The sequence below is a fragment of the Stegostoma tigrinum genome, chromosome 22 (assembly GCF_030684315.1).
Source record: "Stegostoma tigrinum isolate sSteTig4 chromosome 22, sSteTig4.hap1, whole genome shotgun sequence".
In the NCBI taxonomy this organism is placed as follows: domain Eukaryota; kingdom Metazoa; phylum Chordata; class Chondrichthyes; order Orectolobiformes; family Stegostomatidae; genus Stegostoma; species Stegostoma tigrinum.
Genome location: NC_081375.1, coordinates 12,171,762 through 12,192,333, shown reverse-complemented (window position 1 = coordinate 12,192,333; position 20,572 = coordinate 12,171,762). Strand labels below are relative to the sequence as shown.

At 41.8% G+C, this 20,572-nt stretch overlaps 2 protein-coding genes across 4 annotated transcripts in view; one reads left to right on the top strand and one right to left on the bottom strand.

Annotated features, from left to right (window-relative positions):
• hgs (hepatocyte growth factor-regulated tyrosine kinase substrate) overlaps positions 1-20,572 on the top strand; it is a 159,837-nt gene that overhangs the window by 1,123 nt on the left and 138,142 nt on the right. The gene's annotated exons all lie outside the window — the stretch shown is intronic.
• arl16 (ADP-ribosylation factor-like 16) overlaps positions 1-20,572 on the bottom strand; it is a 114,627-nt gene that overhangs the window by 1,146 nt on the left and 92,909 nt on the right. For 2 of the 3 annotated variants that reach the window (XM_048554869.2, XM_048554868.2), the window contains exons 2-3: positions 786-902; positions 176-291 (exon numbers count right to left, since the gene is read on the bottom strand). In XM_048554869.2, the coding sequence (XP_048410826.1) occupies positions 176-291; positions 786-833 (164 nt within the window). In that variant the 5' untranslated portion in view covers positions 834-902. Of the gene's footprint in view, positions 1-175; positions 292-785; positions 903-3,678; positions 3,738-20,572 lie in introns of all 3 variants that reach the window. The other variant, XM_048554866.2, reaches the window with a different exon arrangement.

Here is a 20,572-nt window from a genome sequence, read left to right as displayed (position 1 = left end):
GTGTCCCAGAACTATCCGAAGAAAGGAGGTTTAATGTGATCAGAGCTGTGATTACAAAGCTGTAACGGAGGAAAGGGTTTCTTGTAATAACTGTTTGTTCTGGGTGCAAAGTGTTGGGGCTGTGACTATAGCACATGCGTACATTCTGACAGGCCCTGCCGCTGTCCATACTCACACTTTGTTGAAGAGAATTAGGACTGGTATTTGTTGGAGCAGTTCAGCAGCTACGAGCGAGAGGAGCTGAATGCAGGACGAGGAAACCTGAGTGGGATTTGCGGCGTCGATCACAAACTAGGAGGAAAACATTTACCATTTTAGAGTGGAAATGTCATGCATTGATGTATCAAGTAGCTAGTTTGCTGCATCTCTCTAGTTGCCAGGTCTGGCCTGACCTCTCTTGTGATGGCACAGGGAGCCTCCTGAGGACAGGACTGCTCTCTGGGGGAAGCGGGGAAACCTAGAGAGAACATCAGCTGAGACATGCGTGCCTCCCTGCTGAAGCTGCGCAGGCAATCACTCAGCTCCACGGGTGGTGGAGGATAGATACTGCAGGGAGAATGCACTGAAGGAAAACCAAGATCCCATCTCCTTACTACGTTCTGATCATTAAACAGATCAGGGCACAGTGATAATGCTGCTTTGTTAGTGTGTGAGATTTTTTTCTGTCCGTCATCTACTGGCACTGAGGTTTCTAAATAAGATGTACAGGCAGGATGTCAATTTTTGAACAAGAATAAACCAGTTAACAGTGAGCTAGTGAGAGGATTCAAATGGCCAATACGCACAATCACAGCCTCACAATCTCTGTAGTAACTTGGCCAGATGGGGGCCATGCAGCCTCCTAGTTCCCGAATGGTAAATCTCCTCTTGTTAACCACGAGGTCAGTTAGATTAGTTCCCACCTGCAGGCAAAGCAGATTACAAAACAAAATGAAAATGAGATCAGACACTCACTGGTCAAGGTGAGCTTGTGTTCCAAGACACCAGTTGGAAGTATTAATCACCAACATCAGATTTTAAATTGCACAGAATTTATAGCAGAGAAACTGGCCAGTCAGCTGCTGGTTATGTTCTGTAGAAGCCTTCTCCCAGCTCTGTTGCCCTGGCGCGCACACAACCTTCAATTCCTTTCCCCGGCTTGGTTAGTTTTGAGGTAGCGTTGCTACACCCCACCCTGCTCCACATGGTTAGAAATTCCAAACTCGAATGAAGACACTCGCCATGGTATTTGTTAGAACTATTTTACACAGTGAACTGGAACTCTCTGTCTACCAGGTTAGTGGAAGCAACAGATGATTTCAAAAGGATGCTGGATGGTAACTTGAAAGAAATACATCTACTGGGCCACAGCGATAGATCCAGGGGAAAGGGGACTGACCTGGACTCAGTGGGCTAAATGGCCTCATGCCCAATTGAATTGGATCAAGAGGTTATAATTTACTGTGTCATTTGCATTCTCATTGGTTCATTGCACCTCTAATCTTACCCACAAGGTCAAGCTCTTCAAGTTCCATTACTGACGCCTTGGTCTTGGAACCACAAAGATGGTGTCACCTGAAACTTGTCCTCCTTTAGCCACACTCTCTATTCTGCTGAAATCCTATATTACTTGTGGTTTCTTTTCCCCACTGGACAAAGACAGCAACTGTAATGTATAGATCCTATTCAATATTATCACTGGCTGATCATCTGACTCAGTACCCTATTCCCTCATAGAACTTTTACTGTTTAGCCCAAATAACTCTATTTAAATCCCTCTTGAAAACATTCAACGTTTTGGTCTCAACTACTTTCTGTGGCAGAGAATTCCACAGGCTCCCTACTCTCTGGGTGAAACAAACTTCTCTCCCCACTCCTAAATGATCTACTCCATATCCGAGAATATGACCCTTGGTTCTAGACTCCCCAGTTTTTGGAAACGTCATTCCTGTGATTACACTGTCTAATCCTGTTAGAATTTTATAGGTTTGTGTGTGATTCCACCCTCTCATTCTTCTTAACTCCAGTGAATACAGTCCTAACTGATTTTGTCTGTCTTCATACGTCAGTCCTGTCATCCCAAAAACCTGTCTGGTACATTTCCATTGCACTCTCTCTGTGGCCAGAACACACTTCCTAAGGTAAACAGGCTGAAACTGCACACAAAGCTTGAAGGGCTGAATAGCACTGACTGTCTATGTTTCTATGTATTGAGTTGGCCTCCTATCACTCACACTGTGGAGACAATCCCAGAGCCCATGTGAAAGGTAACAGCACTCAGCTGAAATAACCAAGGTCACATCGGGAAGAGGTCGAGGTACAAGATATGAACAGATGAAGGAACTGTTTTGCATAAGTGAGAATCTTACAGACTGAGCCAGCTACCAATTGGCAAAATGCAATAATATTTATTTATAAGGTACCAGAATGGGCTGGAAAGCAGTCCACAGCAGGACATCCAAAAAGTGAAGCGATTCAGGCTGGAGAAAGTTCTCTTGCAAGGTGTAAGATTACCAGGAGTAAGAACCATCCTTAAACTGTATTAATGCCCCTATCTAAATGACAGCTTGGCCTTCATTTGTAGTGCTTGCTGGTTTTAGTCATTGACTTAGGACAAACTAGCTTGACAAGGTTTGTCGGGATGCCGCCTTTCAGACGAGACAGTAAGTGCTGATCCTAATAAATGTGGAGACAGCACCACTTGCTCTACCTGTGATTTCCTCCCTAGGATCCTGAGAGTTTCTGAGTGAGACTGCAACTTTAGAAGCTGCACTCTTCTGGTACTTCACGAGAGGGAGTGTTGTCACAGCTGCCATCTTGCAATGAGAGTTTGGTTAAAGCCCACCATTTCCTCCTGAACAAAAGTTACCTATTGGAATTAGTTTTATTGAATTGAATTAGCTTTATTGTCACATATCCTCACATGAGTACAGCGAAAGGCTTATGCATTGCCACTTATAGAGCCATCTTGGGTACAAAGGTACCTTGGTTCAGCTTCTTTAGTTACAAGATCTTAGAAAGTAGGGAAATAAAATGTCCTGAACTTTGATTTCTGCAGTGCTGGACAACAGCCTATCAACCTAGTCAATGCCGGCACCTCGCCTCCAGGCTGTGCCAGGCCTTAGCTCCAGACCAGACCAGGCTTCAATCTGAGTATCAGTCGGTTGGGAGATTGGTCTGGTATGGCCTCAAGCCTGGTAGTTCATTCACACATTTGCTGTTATGCTTCCAACATTACAACAAGACGGCATTTCAAAAATACTTCGGCTGATGTTTTGGAATAACCGAAATTACATTCGGAAAACAAGGTGGCATTCAGCCCCTTTAGCCTGAACTATAGGACTCGTCTGTAAGAAACTTATTTTGTCCTAAGGTACTTCCAGCCAAAACAGGAGTAAATCAACAATTTTGATCATGCTTACAATTTCCTCATGCCTTACAATTTTTAGTTTAACAAAAGAACAAGTGAGAAATCTAAACACTAAGTACGATTTTAAAATTTCCTTGACCAGTAGAGGCGAGTGGGGACATGAAAATCCAAATATGGCACGGGTTGGCAAAGTTGTGCCAGATTCAGAATGCAGGGGCACAAAATGTGCTACTGTTGATCAGACACTTGCTGAGGATACCAGCTCAGAACAGGTAAAGCTTTGCTGCAAATCTACTATTGAAGACATTGAAAAGTCAGTCTGACAGTACCGTGGGTAGTGTAGGGGGAGGCTGACCCAGTTCCTCAGTGCTTTCTTTCGAACACATATGTGCAAATAGGTCAAAGATCCAAGAAGTGTAAATATTGAAAGATTTGACATGTATTTTTAAAACCAGAAAATTCACATCACGTTCTGCAAGTATTCATGACTGGGATGTAGCTCAATATTCTAAGCTTGAATGAGATTTGTCTTTGACAAAAAACCAGAAGCACTGCATCATTTTTAAAGATGATTTTTGGTCCTATTCCAAGGACTTGAACACGAAACTCTGGGATTACATGTAGTACAGTATTGTGGAAGGAAGAAGAAAAATTGCTGGGGAAACTCAGCACATCTAGTAGCACCTGTGCAAAGACAGAGACGGAGTTAATGTTGAGTCTGAGAACAAAAAAGAATGATGTCTGATCGGAAACACAACGTTTTTATGTCCACAGGCAGCGCCAGACCCACTGCCCTAATGGTACCGAGAACCACAGACTAAATGGATTTAAAAATCACTGTCAGACTGAAAACTATCCAATATGACGGTCACACTGGACACTCTGTCAATGAGGTTTTACACAGACTCTCTCTCTCCAGGATGATGTTTTACACAAACTCTCTCTCTCTCTGGGATAATGTTTTACACAGACTCTCTCTCTCCAGGATAATGTTTACACAAACTCTCTCTCTCTCTGGGATAATGTTTTACACAGACTCTCTCTCTCCAGGATAATGTTTACACAAACTCTCTCTCTCTCTGGGATAATGTTTTACACAGACTCTCTCTCTCTGGGATAATGTTTTACACAGACTCTCTCTCTCTCTCTGGGATAATGTTTTACACAGACTCTCTCTCTCTGGGATAATGTTTTACACAAACTCTCTCTCTCTCTCTCTCTGGGATAATGTTTTACACAGACTCTCTCTCTCTGGGATAATGTTTTACACAGACTCTCTCTCTCTCTCTGGGATAATGTTTTACACAGACTCTCTCTCTCTCTCTCTGTGGGATAATGTTTTACACAGACTCTCTCTCTCTCTGGGATAATGTTTTACACAGACTCCCTCTCTGTCTCTGTGGGATAATGTTTTACACAGACTCTCTCTCTCTGTGGGATAATGTTTTACACAGACTCTCTCTCTCTCTGGGATAATGTTTTACACAGACTCTCTCTCTGTCTCTGTGGGATAATGTTTTACACAGACTCTCTCTCTCTCTGGGATAATGTTTTACACAGACTCTCTCTCTCTCTCTCTCTGGGATAATGTTTTACACAGACTCTCTCTCTCTCTGGGATAATGTTTTACACAGACTCTCTCTCTCTGTGGGATAATGTTTTACACAGACTCTCTCTCTCTCTCTGGGATAATGTTTTACACAGACTCTCTCTCTCTGTGGGATAATGTTTTACACAGACTCTCTCTCTCTCTGGGATAATGTTTTACACAGACTCTCTCTCTCTGGGATAATGTTTTACACAGACTCTCTCTCTCTCTGTGGGATAATGTTTTACACAGACTCTCTCTCTCTGGGATAATGTTTTACACAGACTCTCTCTCTCTGTGGGATAATGTTTTACACAGACACTCTCTCTCTCTCTGGGATAATGTTTTACACAGACTCTCTCTCTCTCTCTGGGATAATGTTTTACACAGACTCTCTCTCTCTCTGGGATAATGTTTTACACAGACTCTCTCTCTCTGGGACAATGTTTTACACAGACCCTCTCTCTCTGTAGGATAATGTTTTACACAGACTCTCTCTCTCTCTGGGATAATGTTTTACACAGACTCTCTCTCTCTGTGGGATAATGTTTTACACAGACTCTCTCTCTCTCTGGGATAATGTTTTACACAGACTCTCTCTCTCTCTGGGATAATATTTTACACAGACTCTCTCTCTCTCTCTGTGGGATAATGTTTTACACAGACTCTCTCTCTCTCTCTCTCTGGGATAATGTTTTACACAGACTCTCTTTCTCTCTCTCTGGGATAATGTTTTACACAGACTCTCTCTCTCTCTCTCTCTGTGGGATAATGTTTTACACAGACTCTCTCTCTCTCTCTCTCTGTGGGATAATGTTTTACACAGACTCTCTCTCTCTGGGATAATGTTTTACACAGACTCTCTCTGTCTGTGGGAAAATGTTTTACACAGACTCTCTCTCTCTCTGGGATAATGTTTTACACAGACTCTCTCTCTGTGGGATAATGTTTCACACAGACTCTCTCTCTCTCTCTCTCTGGGATAATGTTTTACACAGACTCTCTCTCTGTGGGATAATGTTTTACACAGACTCTCTCTCTCTCTCTCTCTCTGGGATAATGTTTTACACAGACTCTCTCTCTCTGGGATAATGTTTTACACAGACTCTCTCTCTCTCTCTCTGTCTGGGATAATGTTTTACACAGACTCTCTCTCTGGGATAATGTTTTACACAGACTCTCTCTCTCTCTCTGGGACAATGTTTTACACAGACTCTCTCTCTCTCTCTGGGACAATGTTTTACACAGACTCTCTCTCTCTCTCTGGGATAATGTTTTACACAGACTCTCTCTCTCTCTGGGATAATGTTTTACACAGACTCTCTCTCTCTCTCTCTGGGACAATGTTTTACACAGACCCTCTCTCTCTGTAGGATAATGTTTTACACAGACTCTCTCTCTCTCTCTGGGATAATGTTTTACACAGACTCTCTCTCTCTGTGGGATAATGTTTTACACAGACTCTCTCTCTCTCTCTGGGATAATGTTTTACACAGACTCTCTCTCTCTCTGGGATAATATTTTACACAGACTCTCTCTCTCTCTCTGTGGGATAATGTTTTACACAGACTCTCTCTCTCTCTCTCTCTGGGATAATGTTTTACACAGACTCTCTTTCTCTCTCTCTGGGATAATGTTTTACACAGACTCTCTCTCTCTCTCTCTCTGTGGGATAATGTTTTACACAGACTCTCTCTCTCTCTCTCTCTGTGGGATAATGTTTTACACAGACTCTCTCTCTCTGGGATAATGTTTTACACAGACTCTCTCTGTCTGTGGGAAAATGTTTTACACAGACTCTCTCTCTCTCTGGGATAATGTTTTACACAGACTCTCTCTCTGTGGGATAATGTTTCACACAGACTCTCTCTCTCTCTCTCTCTGGGATAATGTTTTACACAGACTCTCTCTCTGTGGGATAATGTTTTACACAGACTCTCTCTCTCTCTCTGGGATAATGTTTTACACAGACTCTCTCTCTCTGGGATAATGTTTTACACAGACTCTCTCTCTCTCTCTCTGTCTGGGATAATGTTTTACACAGACTCTCTCTCTGGGATAATGTTTTACACAGACTCTCTCTCTCTCTCTGGGACAATGTTTTACACAGACTCTCTCTCTCTCTCTGGGACAATGTTTTACACAGACTCTCTCTCTTTCTCTGGGATAATGTTTTACACAGACTCTCTCTCTCTGGGATAATGTTTTACACAGACTCTCTCTCTCTCTGAGATAATGTTTTACACAGACTCTCTCTCTCTCTGAGATAATGTTTTACACAGACTCTCTCTCTCTCTGGGATAATGTTTTACACAGACTCTCTCTCTCTCTGGGATAATGTTTTACACAGACTCTCTCTCTCTCTCTCTGTGGGATAATGTTTTACACAGACTCTCTCTCTCTCTCTCTCTCTGGGATAATGTTTTACACAGACTCTCTTTCTCTCTCTCTGGGATAATGTTTTGCACAGACTCTCTCTCTCTCTCTCTCTGTGGGATAATGTTTTACACAGACTCTCTCTCTCTGGGATAATGTTTTACACAGACTCTCTCTGTCTGTGGGAAAATGTTTTACACAGACTCTCTCTCTCTCTGGGATAATGTTTTACACAGACTCTCTCTCTGTGGGATAATGTTTCACTCAGACTCTCTCTCTCTCTCTCTCTCTGGGATGATGTTTTACACAGACTCTCTCTCTGTGGGATAATGTTTTACACAGACTCTCTCTCTCTCTCTCTCTCTCTCTCTGGGATAATGTTTTACACAGACTCTCTCTCTCTCTGGGATAATGTTTTACACAGACTCTCTCTCTCTCTGTGGGATAATGTTTTACACAGACTCTCTCTCTCTCTGCGATAATGTTTTACACAGACTCTCTCTCTCTCTGGGATAATATTTTACACAGACTCTCTCTCTCTCTCTGTGGGATAATGTTTTACACAGACTCTCTCTCTCTCTCTCTCTGGGATAATGTTTTACACAGACTCTCTTTCTCTCTGGGATAATGTTTTACACAGACTCTCTCTCTCTCTCTCTCTGTGGGATAATGTTTTACACAGACTCTCTCTCTCTCTCTCTCTGTGGGATAATGTTTTACACAGACTCTCTCTCTCTGGGATAATGTTTTACACAGACTCTCTCTGTCTGTGGGAAAATGTTTTACACAGACTCTCTCTCTCTCTGGGATAATGTTTTACACAGACTCTCTCTCTGTGGGATAATGTTTCACACAGACTCTCTCTCTCTCTCTCTCTGGGATAATGTTTTACACAGACTCTCTCTCTGTGGGATAATGTTTTACACAGACTCTCTCTCTCTCTCTCTCTCTCTCTGGGATAATGTTTTACACAGACTCTCTCTCTCTGGGATAATGTTTTACACAGACTCTCTCTCTCTCTCTCTGTCTGGGATAATGTTTTACACAGACTGTCTCTCTGGGATAATGTTTTACACAGACTCTCTCTCTCTCTCTGGGACAATGTTTTACACAGACTCTCTCTCTCTCTCTGGGACAATGTTTTACACAGACTCTCTCTCTCTCTCTGGGATAATGTTTTACACAGACTCTCTCTCTCTCTCTGGGATAATGTTTTACACAGACTCTCTCTCTCTCTGAGATAATGTTTTACACAGACTCTCTCTCTCTCTGAGATAATGTTTTACACAGACTCTCTCTCTCTCTGGGATAATGTTTTACACAGACTCTCTCTCTCTCTGGGATAATGTTTTACACAGACTCTCTCTCTCTCTCTCTGTGGGATAATGTTTTACACAGACTCTCTCTCTCTCTCTCTCTGGGATAATGTTTTACACAGACTCTCTTTCTCTCTCTCTGGGATAATGTTTTGCACAGACTCTCTCTCTCTCTCTCTCTGTGGGATAATGTTTTACACAGACTCTCTCTCTCTCTCTCTCTGTGGGATAATGTTTTACACAGACTCTCTCTCTCTGGGATAATGTTTTACACAGACTCTCTCTGTCTGTGGGAAAATGTTTTACACAGACTCTCTCTCTCTCTGGGATAATGTTTTACACAGACTCTCTCTCTGTGGGATAATGTTTCACTCAGACTCTCTCTCTCTCTCTCTCTCTCTGGGATGATGTTTTACACAGACTCTCTCTCTGTGGGATAATGTTTTACACAGACTCTCTCTCTCTCTCTCTCTCTCTCTGGGATAATGTTTTACACAGACTCTCTCTCTCTGGGATAATGTTTTACACAGACTCTCTCTCTCTGGGATAATGTTTTACACAGACTCTCTCTCTCTCTCTCTCTGGGATAATGTTTTACACAGACTCTCTCTCTCTCTGGGATAATGTTTTACACAGACGCTCTCTCTCTCTCTGGGACAATGTTTTACACAGACTCTCTCTCTCTCTCTGGGACAATGTTTTACACAGACTCTCTCTCTCTCTCTGGGATAATGTTTTACACAGACTCTCTCTCTCTCTGGGATAATGTTTTACACAGACTCTCTCTCTCTCTGAGATAATGTTTTACACAGACTCTCTCTCTCTCTGAGATAATGTTTTACACAGACTCTCTCTCTCTCTGGGATAATGTTTTACACAGACTCTCTCTCTCTCTGGGATAATGTTTTACACAGACTCTCTCTCTCTCTCTGGGATAATGTTTTACACAGACTCTCTCTCTCTCTCTCTCTGGGATAATGTTTTACACAGACTCTCTCTCTCTCTCTGGGATAATGTTTTACACAGACTCTCTCTCTCTCTCTCTGGGATAATGTTTTACACAGACTCTCTCTCTCTCTCTGGGATAATGTTTTACACAGACTCTCTCTCTCTCTGGGATAATGTTTTACACAGACTCTCTCTCTCTCAGGGATAATGTTTTACACAGACTCTCTCTCTCTCTGGGATAATGTTTTACACAGACTCTCTCTCTCTCTGGGATAATGTTTTACACAGACTCTCTCTCTGGGATAATGTTTTACACAGACTCTCTCTCTCTGGGATAATGTTTTACACAGACTCTCTCGCTCTCTCTGGGATAATGTTTTACACAGACTCTCTCTCTCTCTCTCTCTGGGATAATGTTTTACACAGACTCTCTCTCTCTCTCTCTCTGGGATAATGTTTTACACAGACTCTCTCTCTGGGATAATGTTTTACACAGACTCTCTCTCTCTGGGATAATGTTTTACACAGACTCTCTCTCTCTCTGGGATAATGTTTTACACAGACTCTCGCTCTCTCTCTGGGATAATGTTTTACACAGACTCTCTCTCTCTCTGGGATAATGTTTTACACAGACTCTCTCTCTCTGGGATAATGTTTTACACAGACTCTCTCTCTCTCTCTGGGACAATGTTTTACACAGACTCTCTCTCTCTGGGATAATGTTTTACACAGACTCTCTCTCTCTCTCTGGGATAATGTTTTACACAGACTCTCTCTCTCTCTGAGATAATGTTTTACACAGACTCTCTCTCTCTCTGAGATAATGTTTTACACAGATTCTCTCTCTCTCTCTGGGATAATGTTTTACACAGACTCTCTCTCTCTCTGGGATAATGTTTTACACAGACTCTCTCTCTCTGGGATAATGTTTTACACAGACTCTCTCTCTCTCTGGGATAATGTTTTACACAGACTCTCTCTCTCTCTGGGATAATGTTTTACACAGACTCTCTCTCTGGGATAATGTTTTACACAGACTCTCTCTCTCTGGGACAATGTTTTACACAGACTCTCTCTCTCTCTCTGGGATAATGTTTTACACAGACTCTCTGGGATAATGTTTTACACAGACTCTCTCTCTCTGGGATAATGTTTTACACAGACTCTCTCTCTCTCTGGGATAATGTTTTACACAGACTCTCTCTCTCTCTCTCTGGGATAATGTTTTACACAGACTCTCTCTCTCTCTCAGGGACAATGTTTTACACAGACTCTCTCTCTCTCTGGGATAATGTTTTACACAGACTCTCTCTCTCTCTGGGATAATGTTTTACACAGACTCTCTCTCTCTCTGGGATAATGTTTTACACAGACTCTCTCTCTCTCTGGGATAATGTTTTACACAGACTCTCTCTCTCTGGGATAATGTTTTACACAGACTCTCTCTCTCTGGGATAATGTTTTACACAGACTCTCTCTCTCTGGGATAATGTTTTACACAGACTCTCTCTCTCTCTCTCTCTCTGGGATAATGTTTTACACAGACTCTCTCTCTCTCTGGGATAATGTTTTACACAGACTCTCTCTCTCTGGGATAATGTTTTACATAGACTCTCTCTCTCTCTCTCTGGGATAATGTTTTACACAGACTCTCTCTCTCTGAGATAATGTTTTACACAGACTCTCTCTCTGGGATAATGTTTTACACAAACTCTCTCTCTCTCTCTGGGATAATGTTTTGCACAGACTCTCTCTCTGGGATAATGTTTTACACAGACTCTCTCTCTCTCTCTCTCTCTCTCTCTCTCTGAGATAATGTTTTACACAGACTCTCTCTCTCTCTCTCTCTGAGATAATGTTTTACACAGACTCTCTCTCTCTCTCTGGGATAATGTTTTACACAGACTCTCTCTCTCTCTGGGATAATGTTTTACACAGACTATCTCTCTCTCTCTCTCTCTGAGATAATGTTTTACACAGACTCTCTCTCTGAGATAATGTTTTACACAGACTCTCTCTCTCTCTCTGGGATAATGTTTTACACAGACTCTCTCTCTCTCTCTCTCTGAGATAATGTTTGACACAGACTCTCTCTCTCTCTCTCTCTCTGGGATAATGTTTTACACAGACTCTCTCTCTCTCTGAGATAATGTTTTACACAGACTCTCTCTCTGGGATAATGTTTTACACAGACTCTCTCTCTCTCTCTCTCTGAGATAATGTTTTACACAGACTCTGTCTCTCTCTCTCTGGGATAATGTTTTACACAGACTCTCTCTCTCTCTCTGAGATAATGTTTTACAGAGACTCTCTCTCTCTCTGTGGGATACTGTTTTACACAGACTCTCTCTCTCTCTCTCTCTCTGGGATAATGTTTTACACAGACTCTCTCTCACTGGGATAATGTTTTACACAGACTCTCTCTCTCTCTCTGGGATAATGTTTTACACAGACTCTCTCTCTCTGGGATAATGTTTTACACAGACTCTCTCTCTCTCTCTCTGGGATAATGTTTTACACAGACTCTCTCTCTCTGGGATAATGTTTTACACAGACACTCTCTCTCTCTGGGACAATGTTTTACACAGACTCTCTCTCTCTCTCTGGGACAATGTTTTACACAGACTCTCTCTCTCTGGGATAATGTTTTACACAGACTCTCTCTCTCTCTGGGATAATGTTTTACACAGACTCTCTCTCTCTCTGAGATAATGTTTTACACAGACTCTCTCTCTCTGAGATAATGTTTTACACAGATTCTCTCTCTCTCTCTCTGGGATAATGTTTTACACAGACTCTCTCTCTCTCTGGGATAATGTTTTACACAGACTCTCTCTCTCTGGGATAATGTTTTACACAGACTCTCTCTCTCTCTCTCTCTGGGATAATGTTTTACACAGACTCTCGCTCTCTCTCTGGGATAATGTTTTACACAGACTCTCTCTCTCTCTGGGATAATGTTTTACACAGACTCTCTCTCTCTGGGATAATGTTTCACACAGACTCTCTCTCTCTCTCTGGGATAATGTTTTACACAGACTCTCTCTCTCTCTGAGATAATGTTTTACACAGACTCTCTCTCTCTCTGAGATAATGTTTTACACAGATTCTCTCTCTCTCTCTGGGATAATGTTTTACACAGACTCTCTCTCTCTCTGGGATAATGTTCTACACAGACTCTCTCTCTCTGGGATAATGTTTAACACAGACTCTCTCTCTCTCTCTCTCTGGGATAATGTTTTACACAGACTCTCTCTCTCTTTGGGATAATGTTTTACACAGACTCTCTCTCTGGGATAATGTTTTACACAGACTCTCTCTCTCTGGGACAATGTTTTACACAGACTCTCTCTCTCTCTCTGGGATAATGTTTTACACAGACTCTCTGGGATAATGTTTTACACAGACTCTCTCTCTCTCTGGGATAATGTTTTACACAGACTCTCTCTCTCTCTCTGGGATAATGTTTTACACAGACTCTCTCTCTCTGGGATAATGTTTTACACAGACTCTCTCTCTCTCTCTGGGACAATGTTTTACACAGACTCTCTCTCTCTCTGGGATAATGTTTTACACAGACTCTCTCTCTCTCTCTGGGATAATGTTTTACACAGACTCTCTCTCTCTCTGAGATAATGTTTTACACAGACTCTCTCTCTCTCTGAGATGTTTTACACAGACTCTCTCTCTCTGGGATAATGTTTTACACAGACTCTCTCTCTCTCTCTGGGATAATGTTTTACACAGACTCTCTCTCTCTCTCTCTCTCTGGGATAATGTTTTACACAGACTCTCTCTCTCTCTCTGGGATAATGTTTTACACAGACTCTCTCTCTCTCTCTCTGGGATAATGTTTTACACAGACTCTCTCTCTCTCTCTCTCTCTGGGATAATGTTTTACACAGACTCTCTCTCTCTCTGGGATAATGTTTTACACAGACTCTCTCTCTCTCTGGGATAATGTTTTACACAGACTCTCTCTCTCTGGGATAATGTTTTACACAGACTCTCTCTCTCTCTGGGATAATGTTTTACACAGACTCTCTCTCTGGGATAATGTTTTACACAGACTCTCTCTCTCTGGGATAATGTTTTACACAGACTCTCTCGCTCTCTCTGGGATAATGTTTTACACAGACTCTCTCTCTCTCTCTCTCTGGGATAATGTTTTACACAGACTCTCTCTCTCTCTCTCTGGGATAATGTTTTACACAGACTCTCTCTCTGGGATAATGTTTTACACAGACTCTCTCTCTCTGGGATAATGTTTTACACAGACTCTCTCTCTCTCTGGGATAATGTTTTCCACAGACTCTCGCTCTCTCTCTGGGATAATGTTTTGCACAGACTCTCTCTCTCTCTGGGATAATGTTTTACACAGACTCTCTCTCTCTCTGGGATAATGTTTTACACAGACTCTCTCTCTCTCTCTGGGACAATGTTTTACACAGACTCTCTCTCTCTGGGATAATGTTTTACACAGACTCTCTCTCTCTCTCTGGGATAATGTTTTACACAGACTCTCTCTCTCTCTGAGATAATGTTTTACACAGACTCTCTCTCTCTCTGAGATAATGTTTTACACAGATTCTCTCTCTCTGGGATAATGTTTTACACAGACTCTCTCTCTCTCTGGGATAATGTTTTACACAGACTCTCTCTCTCTGGGATAATGTTTTACACAGACTCTCTCTCTCTCTCTCTCTCTGGGATAATGTTTTACACAGACTCTCTCTCTCTCTCTCTGGGATAATGTTTTACACAGACTCTCTCTCTGGGATAATGTTTTACACAGACTCTCTCTCTCTGGGATAATGTTTTACACAGACTCTCTCTCTCTCTGGGATAATGTTTTACACAGACTCTCTCTCTCTCTCTCTGGGATAATGTTTTACACAGACTCTCTCTCTCTCTGGGATAATGTTTTACACAGACTCTCTCTCTCTCTCTGGGACAATGTTTTACACAGACTCTCTCTCTCACTGGGATAATGTTTTACACAGACTCTCTCTCTCTCTGGGATAATGTTTTACACAGACTCTCTCTCTCTCTGGGATAATGTTTTACACAGACTCTCTCTCTCTCTGGGATAATGTTTTACACAGACTCTCTCTCTCTGGGATAATGTTTTACACAGACTCTCTCTCTCTGGGATAATGTTTTACACAGACTCTCTCTCTCTGGGATAATGTTTTACACAGACTCTCTCTCTCTGGGATAATGTTTTACACAGACTCTCTCTCTCTGGGATAATGTTTTACACAGACTCTCTCTCTCTGGGATAATGTTTTACACAGACTCTCTCTCTCTCTCTCTCTCTGGGATAATGTTTTACACAGACTCTCTCTCTCTCTGGGATAATGTTTTACACAGACTCTCTCTCTCTGGGATAATGTTTTACATAGACTCTCTCTCTCTCTCTGGGATAATGTTTTACACAGACTCTCTCTCTCTGAGATAATGTTTTACACAGACTCTCTCTCTGGGATAATGTTTTACACAGACTCTCTCTCTCTCTCTGGGATAATGTTTTGCACAGACTCTCTCTCTGGGATAATGTTTTACACAGACTCTCTCTCTCTCTCTGAGATAATGTTTTACACAGACTCTCTCTCTCTCTCTCTGAGATAATGTTTTACACAGACTCTCTCTCTCTCTGGGATAATGTTTTACACAGACTCTCTCTCTCTCTGGGATAATGTTTTACACAGACTATCTCTCTCTCTCTCTCTCTGAGATAATGTTTTACACAGACTCTCTCTCTGAGATAATGTTTTACACAGACTCTCTCTCTCTCTCTGGGATAATGTTTTACACAGACTCTCTCTCTCTCTCTCTCTCTCTGAGATAATGTTTTACACAGACTCTCTCTCTCTCTCTCTCTCTGGGATAATGTTTTACACAGACTCTCTCTCTCTCTGAGATAATGTTTTACACAGACTCTCTCTCTGGGATAATGTTTTACACAGACTCTCTCTCTCTCTCTCTGAGATAATGTTTTACACAGACTCTGTCTCTCTCTCTCTGGGATAATGTTTTACACAGACTCTCTCTCTCTCTCTCTGAGATAATGTTTTACAGAGACTCTCTCTCTCTCTGTGGGATACTGTTTTACACAGACTCTCTCTCTCTCTCTCTCTCTCTGGGATAATGTTTTACACAGACTCTCTCTCTCTGGGATAATGTTTTACACAGACTCTCTCTCTCTCTCTGGGATAATGTTTTACACAGACTCTCTCTCTCTGGGATAATGTTTTACACAGACTCTCTCTCTCTCTCTCTGGGATAATGTTTTACACAGACTCTCTCTCTCTGGGATAATGTTTTACACAGACTCTCTCTCTCTCTGGGACAATGTTTTACACAGACTCTCTCTCTGGGATAATGTTTTACACAGACTCTCTCTCTCTCTGTGGGATAATGTTTTACACAGACTCTCTCTCTCTCTCTGGGATAATGTTTTACACAGACTCTCTCTCTCTGGGATAATGTTTTACACAGACTCTCTCTCTCTGGGATAATGTTTTACACAAACTCTCTCTCTCTCTCTCTCTGGGATAATGTTTTACACAGACTCTCTCTCTCTCTGTGGGATAATGTTTTACACAGACTCTCTCTCTCTGGGATAATGTTTTACACAAACTCTCTCTCTCTCTCTGGGATAATGTTTTACACAGACTCTCTCTCTCTGAGATAATGTTTTACACAGACTCTCTCTCTGTCTCTCTGAGATAATGTTTTACACAGACTCTCTCTCTGTCTCTCTGAGATAATGTTTTACACAGACTCTCTCTCTCTCTCTGGGATAATGTTTTACACAGACTCTCTCTCTCTCTCTCTCTCTGGGATAATGTTTTACACAGACTCCCTCTCTGTCTCTGTGGGATAATGTTTTACACAGACTCTCTCTCTCTGTGGGATAATGTTTTACACAGACTCTCTCTCTCTCTGGGATAATGTTTTACACAGACTCTCTCTCTGTCTCTGTGGGATAATGTTTTACAGAGACTCTCTCTCTCTGGGATAATGTTTTACACAGACTCTCTCTGTCTGTGGGAAAATGTTTTACACAGACTCTCTCTCTCTCTGGGATAATGTTTTACACAGACTCTCTCTCTGTGGGATAATGTTTTACACAGACTCTCTCTCTCTCTCTCTCTGGGATAATGTTTTACACAGACTCTCTCTCTCTGGGATAATGTTTTACACAGACTCTCTCTCTCTCTCTCTCTGGGATAATGTTTTACACAGACTCTCTCTGTCTGTGGGAAAATGTTTTGCACAGACTCTCTCTCTCTGGGATAATGTTTTACACAGACTCTCTCTCTCTCTCTGGGACAATGTTTTACACAGACTCTCTCTCTCTCTCTGGGATAATGTTTTACACAGACTCTCTCTCTCTCTCTGGGATAATGTTTTACACAGACTCTCTCTCTCTCTGAGATAATGTTTTACACAGACTCTCTCTCTCTCTGAGATAATGTTTTACACAGACTCTCTCTCTCTCTGGGATAATGTTTTACACAGACTCACTCTCTCTGGGATAATGTTTTACACAGACTCTCTCTCTCTCTGGGATAATGTTTTACACAGACTCTCTCTCTGGGATAATGTTTTACACAGACTCTCTCTCTCTGGGATAATGTTTTACACAGACTCTCTCGCTCTCTCTGGGATAATGTTTTACACAGACTCTCTCTCTCTCTGGGATAATGTTTTACACAGACTCTCTCTCTCTCTGGGATAATGTTTTACACAGACTCTCTCTCTCTCTCTCTGGGATAATGTTTTACACAGACTCTCTCTCTGGGATAATGTTTTACACAGACTCTCTCTCTGGGATAATGTTTTACACAGACTCTCTCTCTCTCTGGGATAATGTTTTACACAGACTCTCGCTCTCTCTCTGGGATAATGTTTTACACAGACTCTCTCTCTCTGGGATAATGTTTTACACAGACTCTCTCTCTCTCTCTGGGACAATGTTTTACACAGACTCTCTCTCTCTGGGATAATGTTTTACACAGACTCTCTCTCTCTCTCTGGGATAATGTTTTACACAGACTCTCTCTCTCTCTGAGATAATGTTTTACACAGACTCTCTCTCTCTCTGAGATAATGTTTTACACAGATTCTCTCTCTCTCTCTGGGATAATGATTTACACAGACTCTCTCTCTCTCTGGGATAATGTTTTACACAGACTCTCTCTCTCTGGGATAATGTTTTACACAGACTCTCTCTCTCTGGGATAATGTTTTACACAGACTCTCTCTCTCTGGGATAATGTTTTACACAGACTCTCTCTCTCTCTCTCTCTCTGGGATAATGTTTTACACAGACTCTCTCTCTCTCTGGGATAATGTTTTACACAGACTCCCTCTCTCTGGGAGAATGTTTTACATAGACTCTCTCTCTCTCTCTGGGATAATGTTTTACACAGACTCTCTCTCTCTGAGATAATGTTTTACACAGACTCTCTCTCTGGGATAATGTTTTACACAGACTCTCTCTCTCTCTCTGGGATAATGTTTTGCACAGACTCTCTCTCTGGGATAATGTTTTACACAGACTCTCTCTCTCTCTCTGAGATAATGTTTTACACAGACTCTCTCTCTCTCTCTCTGAGATAATGTTTTACACAGACTCTCTCTCTCTCTGGGATAATGTTTTACACAGACTCTCTCTCTCTCTGGGATAATGTTTTACACAGACTATCTCTCTCTCTCTCTCTCTGAGATAATGTTTTACACAGACTCTCTCTCTGAGATAATGTTTTACACAGACTCTCTCTCTCTCTCTGGGATAATGTTTTACACAGACTCTCTCTCTCTCTCTCTCTCTCTGAGATAATGTTTTACACAGACTCTCTCTCTCTCTCTCTGGGATAATGTTTTACACAGACTCTCTCTCTCTGAGATAATGTTTTACACAGACTCTCTCTCTGGGATAATGTTTTACACAGACTCTCTCTCTCTCTCTCTCTGAGATAATGTTTTACACAGACTCTGTCTCTCTCTCTCTGGGATAATGTTTTACACAGACTCACTCTCTCTCTCTCTGAGATAATGTTTTACAGAGACTCTCTCTCTCTCTGTGGGATACTGTTTTACACAGACTCTCTCTCTCTCTCTCTCTCTCTGGGATAATGTTTTACACAGACTCTCTCTCTCTGGGATAATGTTTTACACAGACTCTCTCTCTCTCTCTGGGATAATGTTTTACACAGACTCTCTCTCTCTGGGATAATGTTTTACACAGACTCTCTCTCTCTCTCTCTGGGATAATGTTTTACACAGACTCTCTCTCTCTGGGATAATGTTTTACACAGACTCTCTCTCTCTCTGGGACAATGTTTTACACAGACTCGCTCTCTGGGATAATGTTTTACACAGACTCTCTCTCTCTCTGTGGGATAATGTTTTACACAGACTCTCTCTCTCTCTCTGGGATAATGTTTTACACAGACTCTCTCTCTCTGGGATAATGTTTTACACAGACTCTCTCTCTCTGGGATAATGTTTTACACAAACTCTCTCTCTCTCTCTCTCTGGGATAATGTTTTACACAGACTCTCTCTCTCTCTGTGGGATAATGTTTTACACAGACTCTCTCTCTCTGGGATAATGTTTTACACAAACTCTCTCTCTCTCTCTGGGATAATGTTTTACACAGACTCTCTCTCTCTGAGATAATGTTTTACACAGACTCTCTCTCTGTCTCTCTGAGATAATGTTTTACACAGGCTCTCTCTCTGTCTCTCTGAGATAATGTTTTACACAGACTCTCTCTCTCTCTCTGGGATAATGTTTTACACAGACTCTCTCTCTCTCTCTCTCTCTGGGATAATGTTTTACACAGACTCCCTCTCTGTCTCTGTGGGATAATGTTTTACACAGACTCTCTCTCTCTGTGGGATAATGTTTTACACAGACTCTCTCTCTCTCTGGGATAATGTTTTACACAGACTCTCTCTCTGTCTCTGTGGGATAATGTTTTACAGAGACTCTCTCTCTCTGGGATAATGTTTTACACAGACTCTCTCTGTCTGTGGGAAAATGTTTTACACAGACTCTCTCTCTCTGGGATAATGTTTTACACAGACTCTCTCTCTGTGGGATAATGTTTTACACAGACTCTCTCTCTCTCTCTCTCTGGGATAATGTTTTACACAGACTCTCTCTCTCTGGGATAATGTTTTACACAGACTCTCTCTCTCTCTCTCTGGGATAATGTTTTACACAGACTCTCTCTGTCTGTGGGAAAATGTTTTACACAGACTCTCTCTCTCTCTGGGATAATGTTTTACACAGACTCTCTCTCTGTGGGATAATGTTTTACACAGACTCTCTCTCTCTCTCTCTCTGGGATAATGTTTTACACAGACTCTCTCTCTCTGGGATAATGTTTTACACAGACTCTCTTTCTCTCTGGGATAATGTTTTACACAGACTCTCTCTCTCTCTCTCTCTGGGATAATGTTTTACACAGACTCTCTCTCTCTCTGGGATAATGTTTTGCACAGACTCTCTCTCTCTGGGATAATGTTTTACACAGACTCTCTCTCTCTCTCTGGGACAATGTTTTACACAGACTCTCTCTCTCTCTCTGGGATAATGTTTTACACAGACTCTCTCTCTCTCTCTGGGATAATGTTTTACACAGACTCTCTCTCTCTCTGAGATAATGTTTTACACAGACTCTCTCTCTCTCTGAGATAATGTTTTACACAGACTCTCTCTCTCTCTGGGATAATGTTTTACACAGACTCACTCTCTCTCTGGGATAATGTTTTACACAGACTCTCTCTCTCTCTGGGATAATGTTTTACACAGACTCTCTCTCTGGGATAACGTTTTACACAGACTCTCTCTCTCTGGGATAATGTTTTACACAGACTCTCTCGCTCTCTCTGGGATAATGTTTTACACAGACTCTCTCTCTCTCTGGGATAATGTTTTACACAGACTCTCTCTCTCTCTCTGGGATAATGTTTT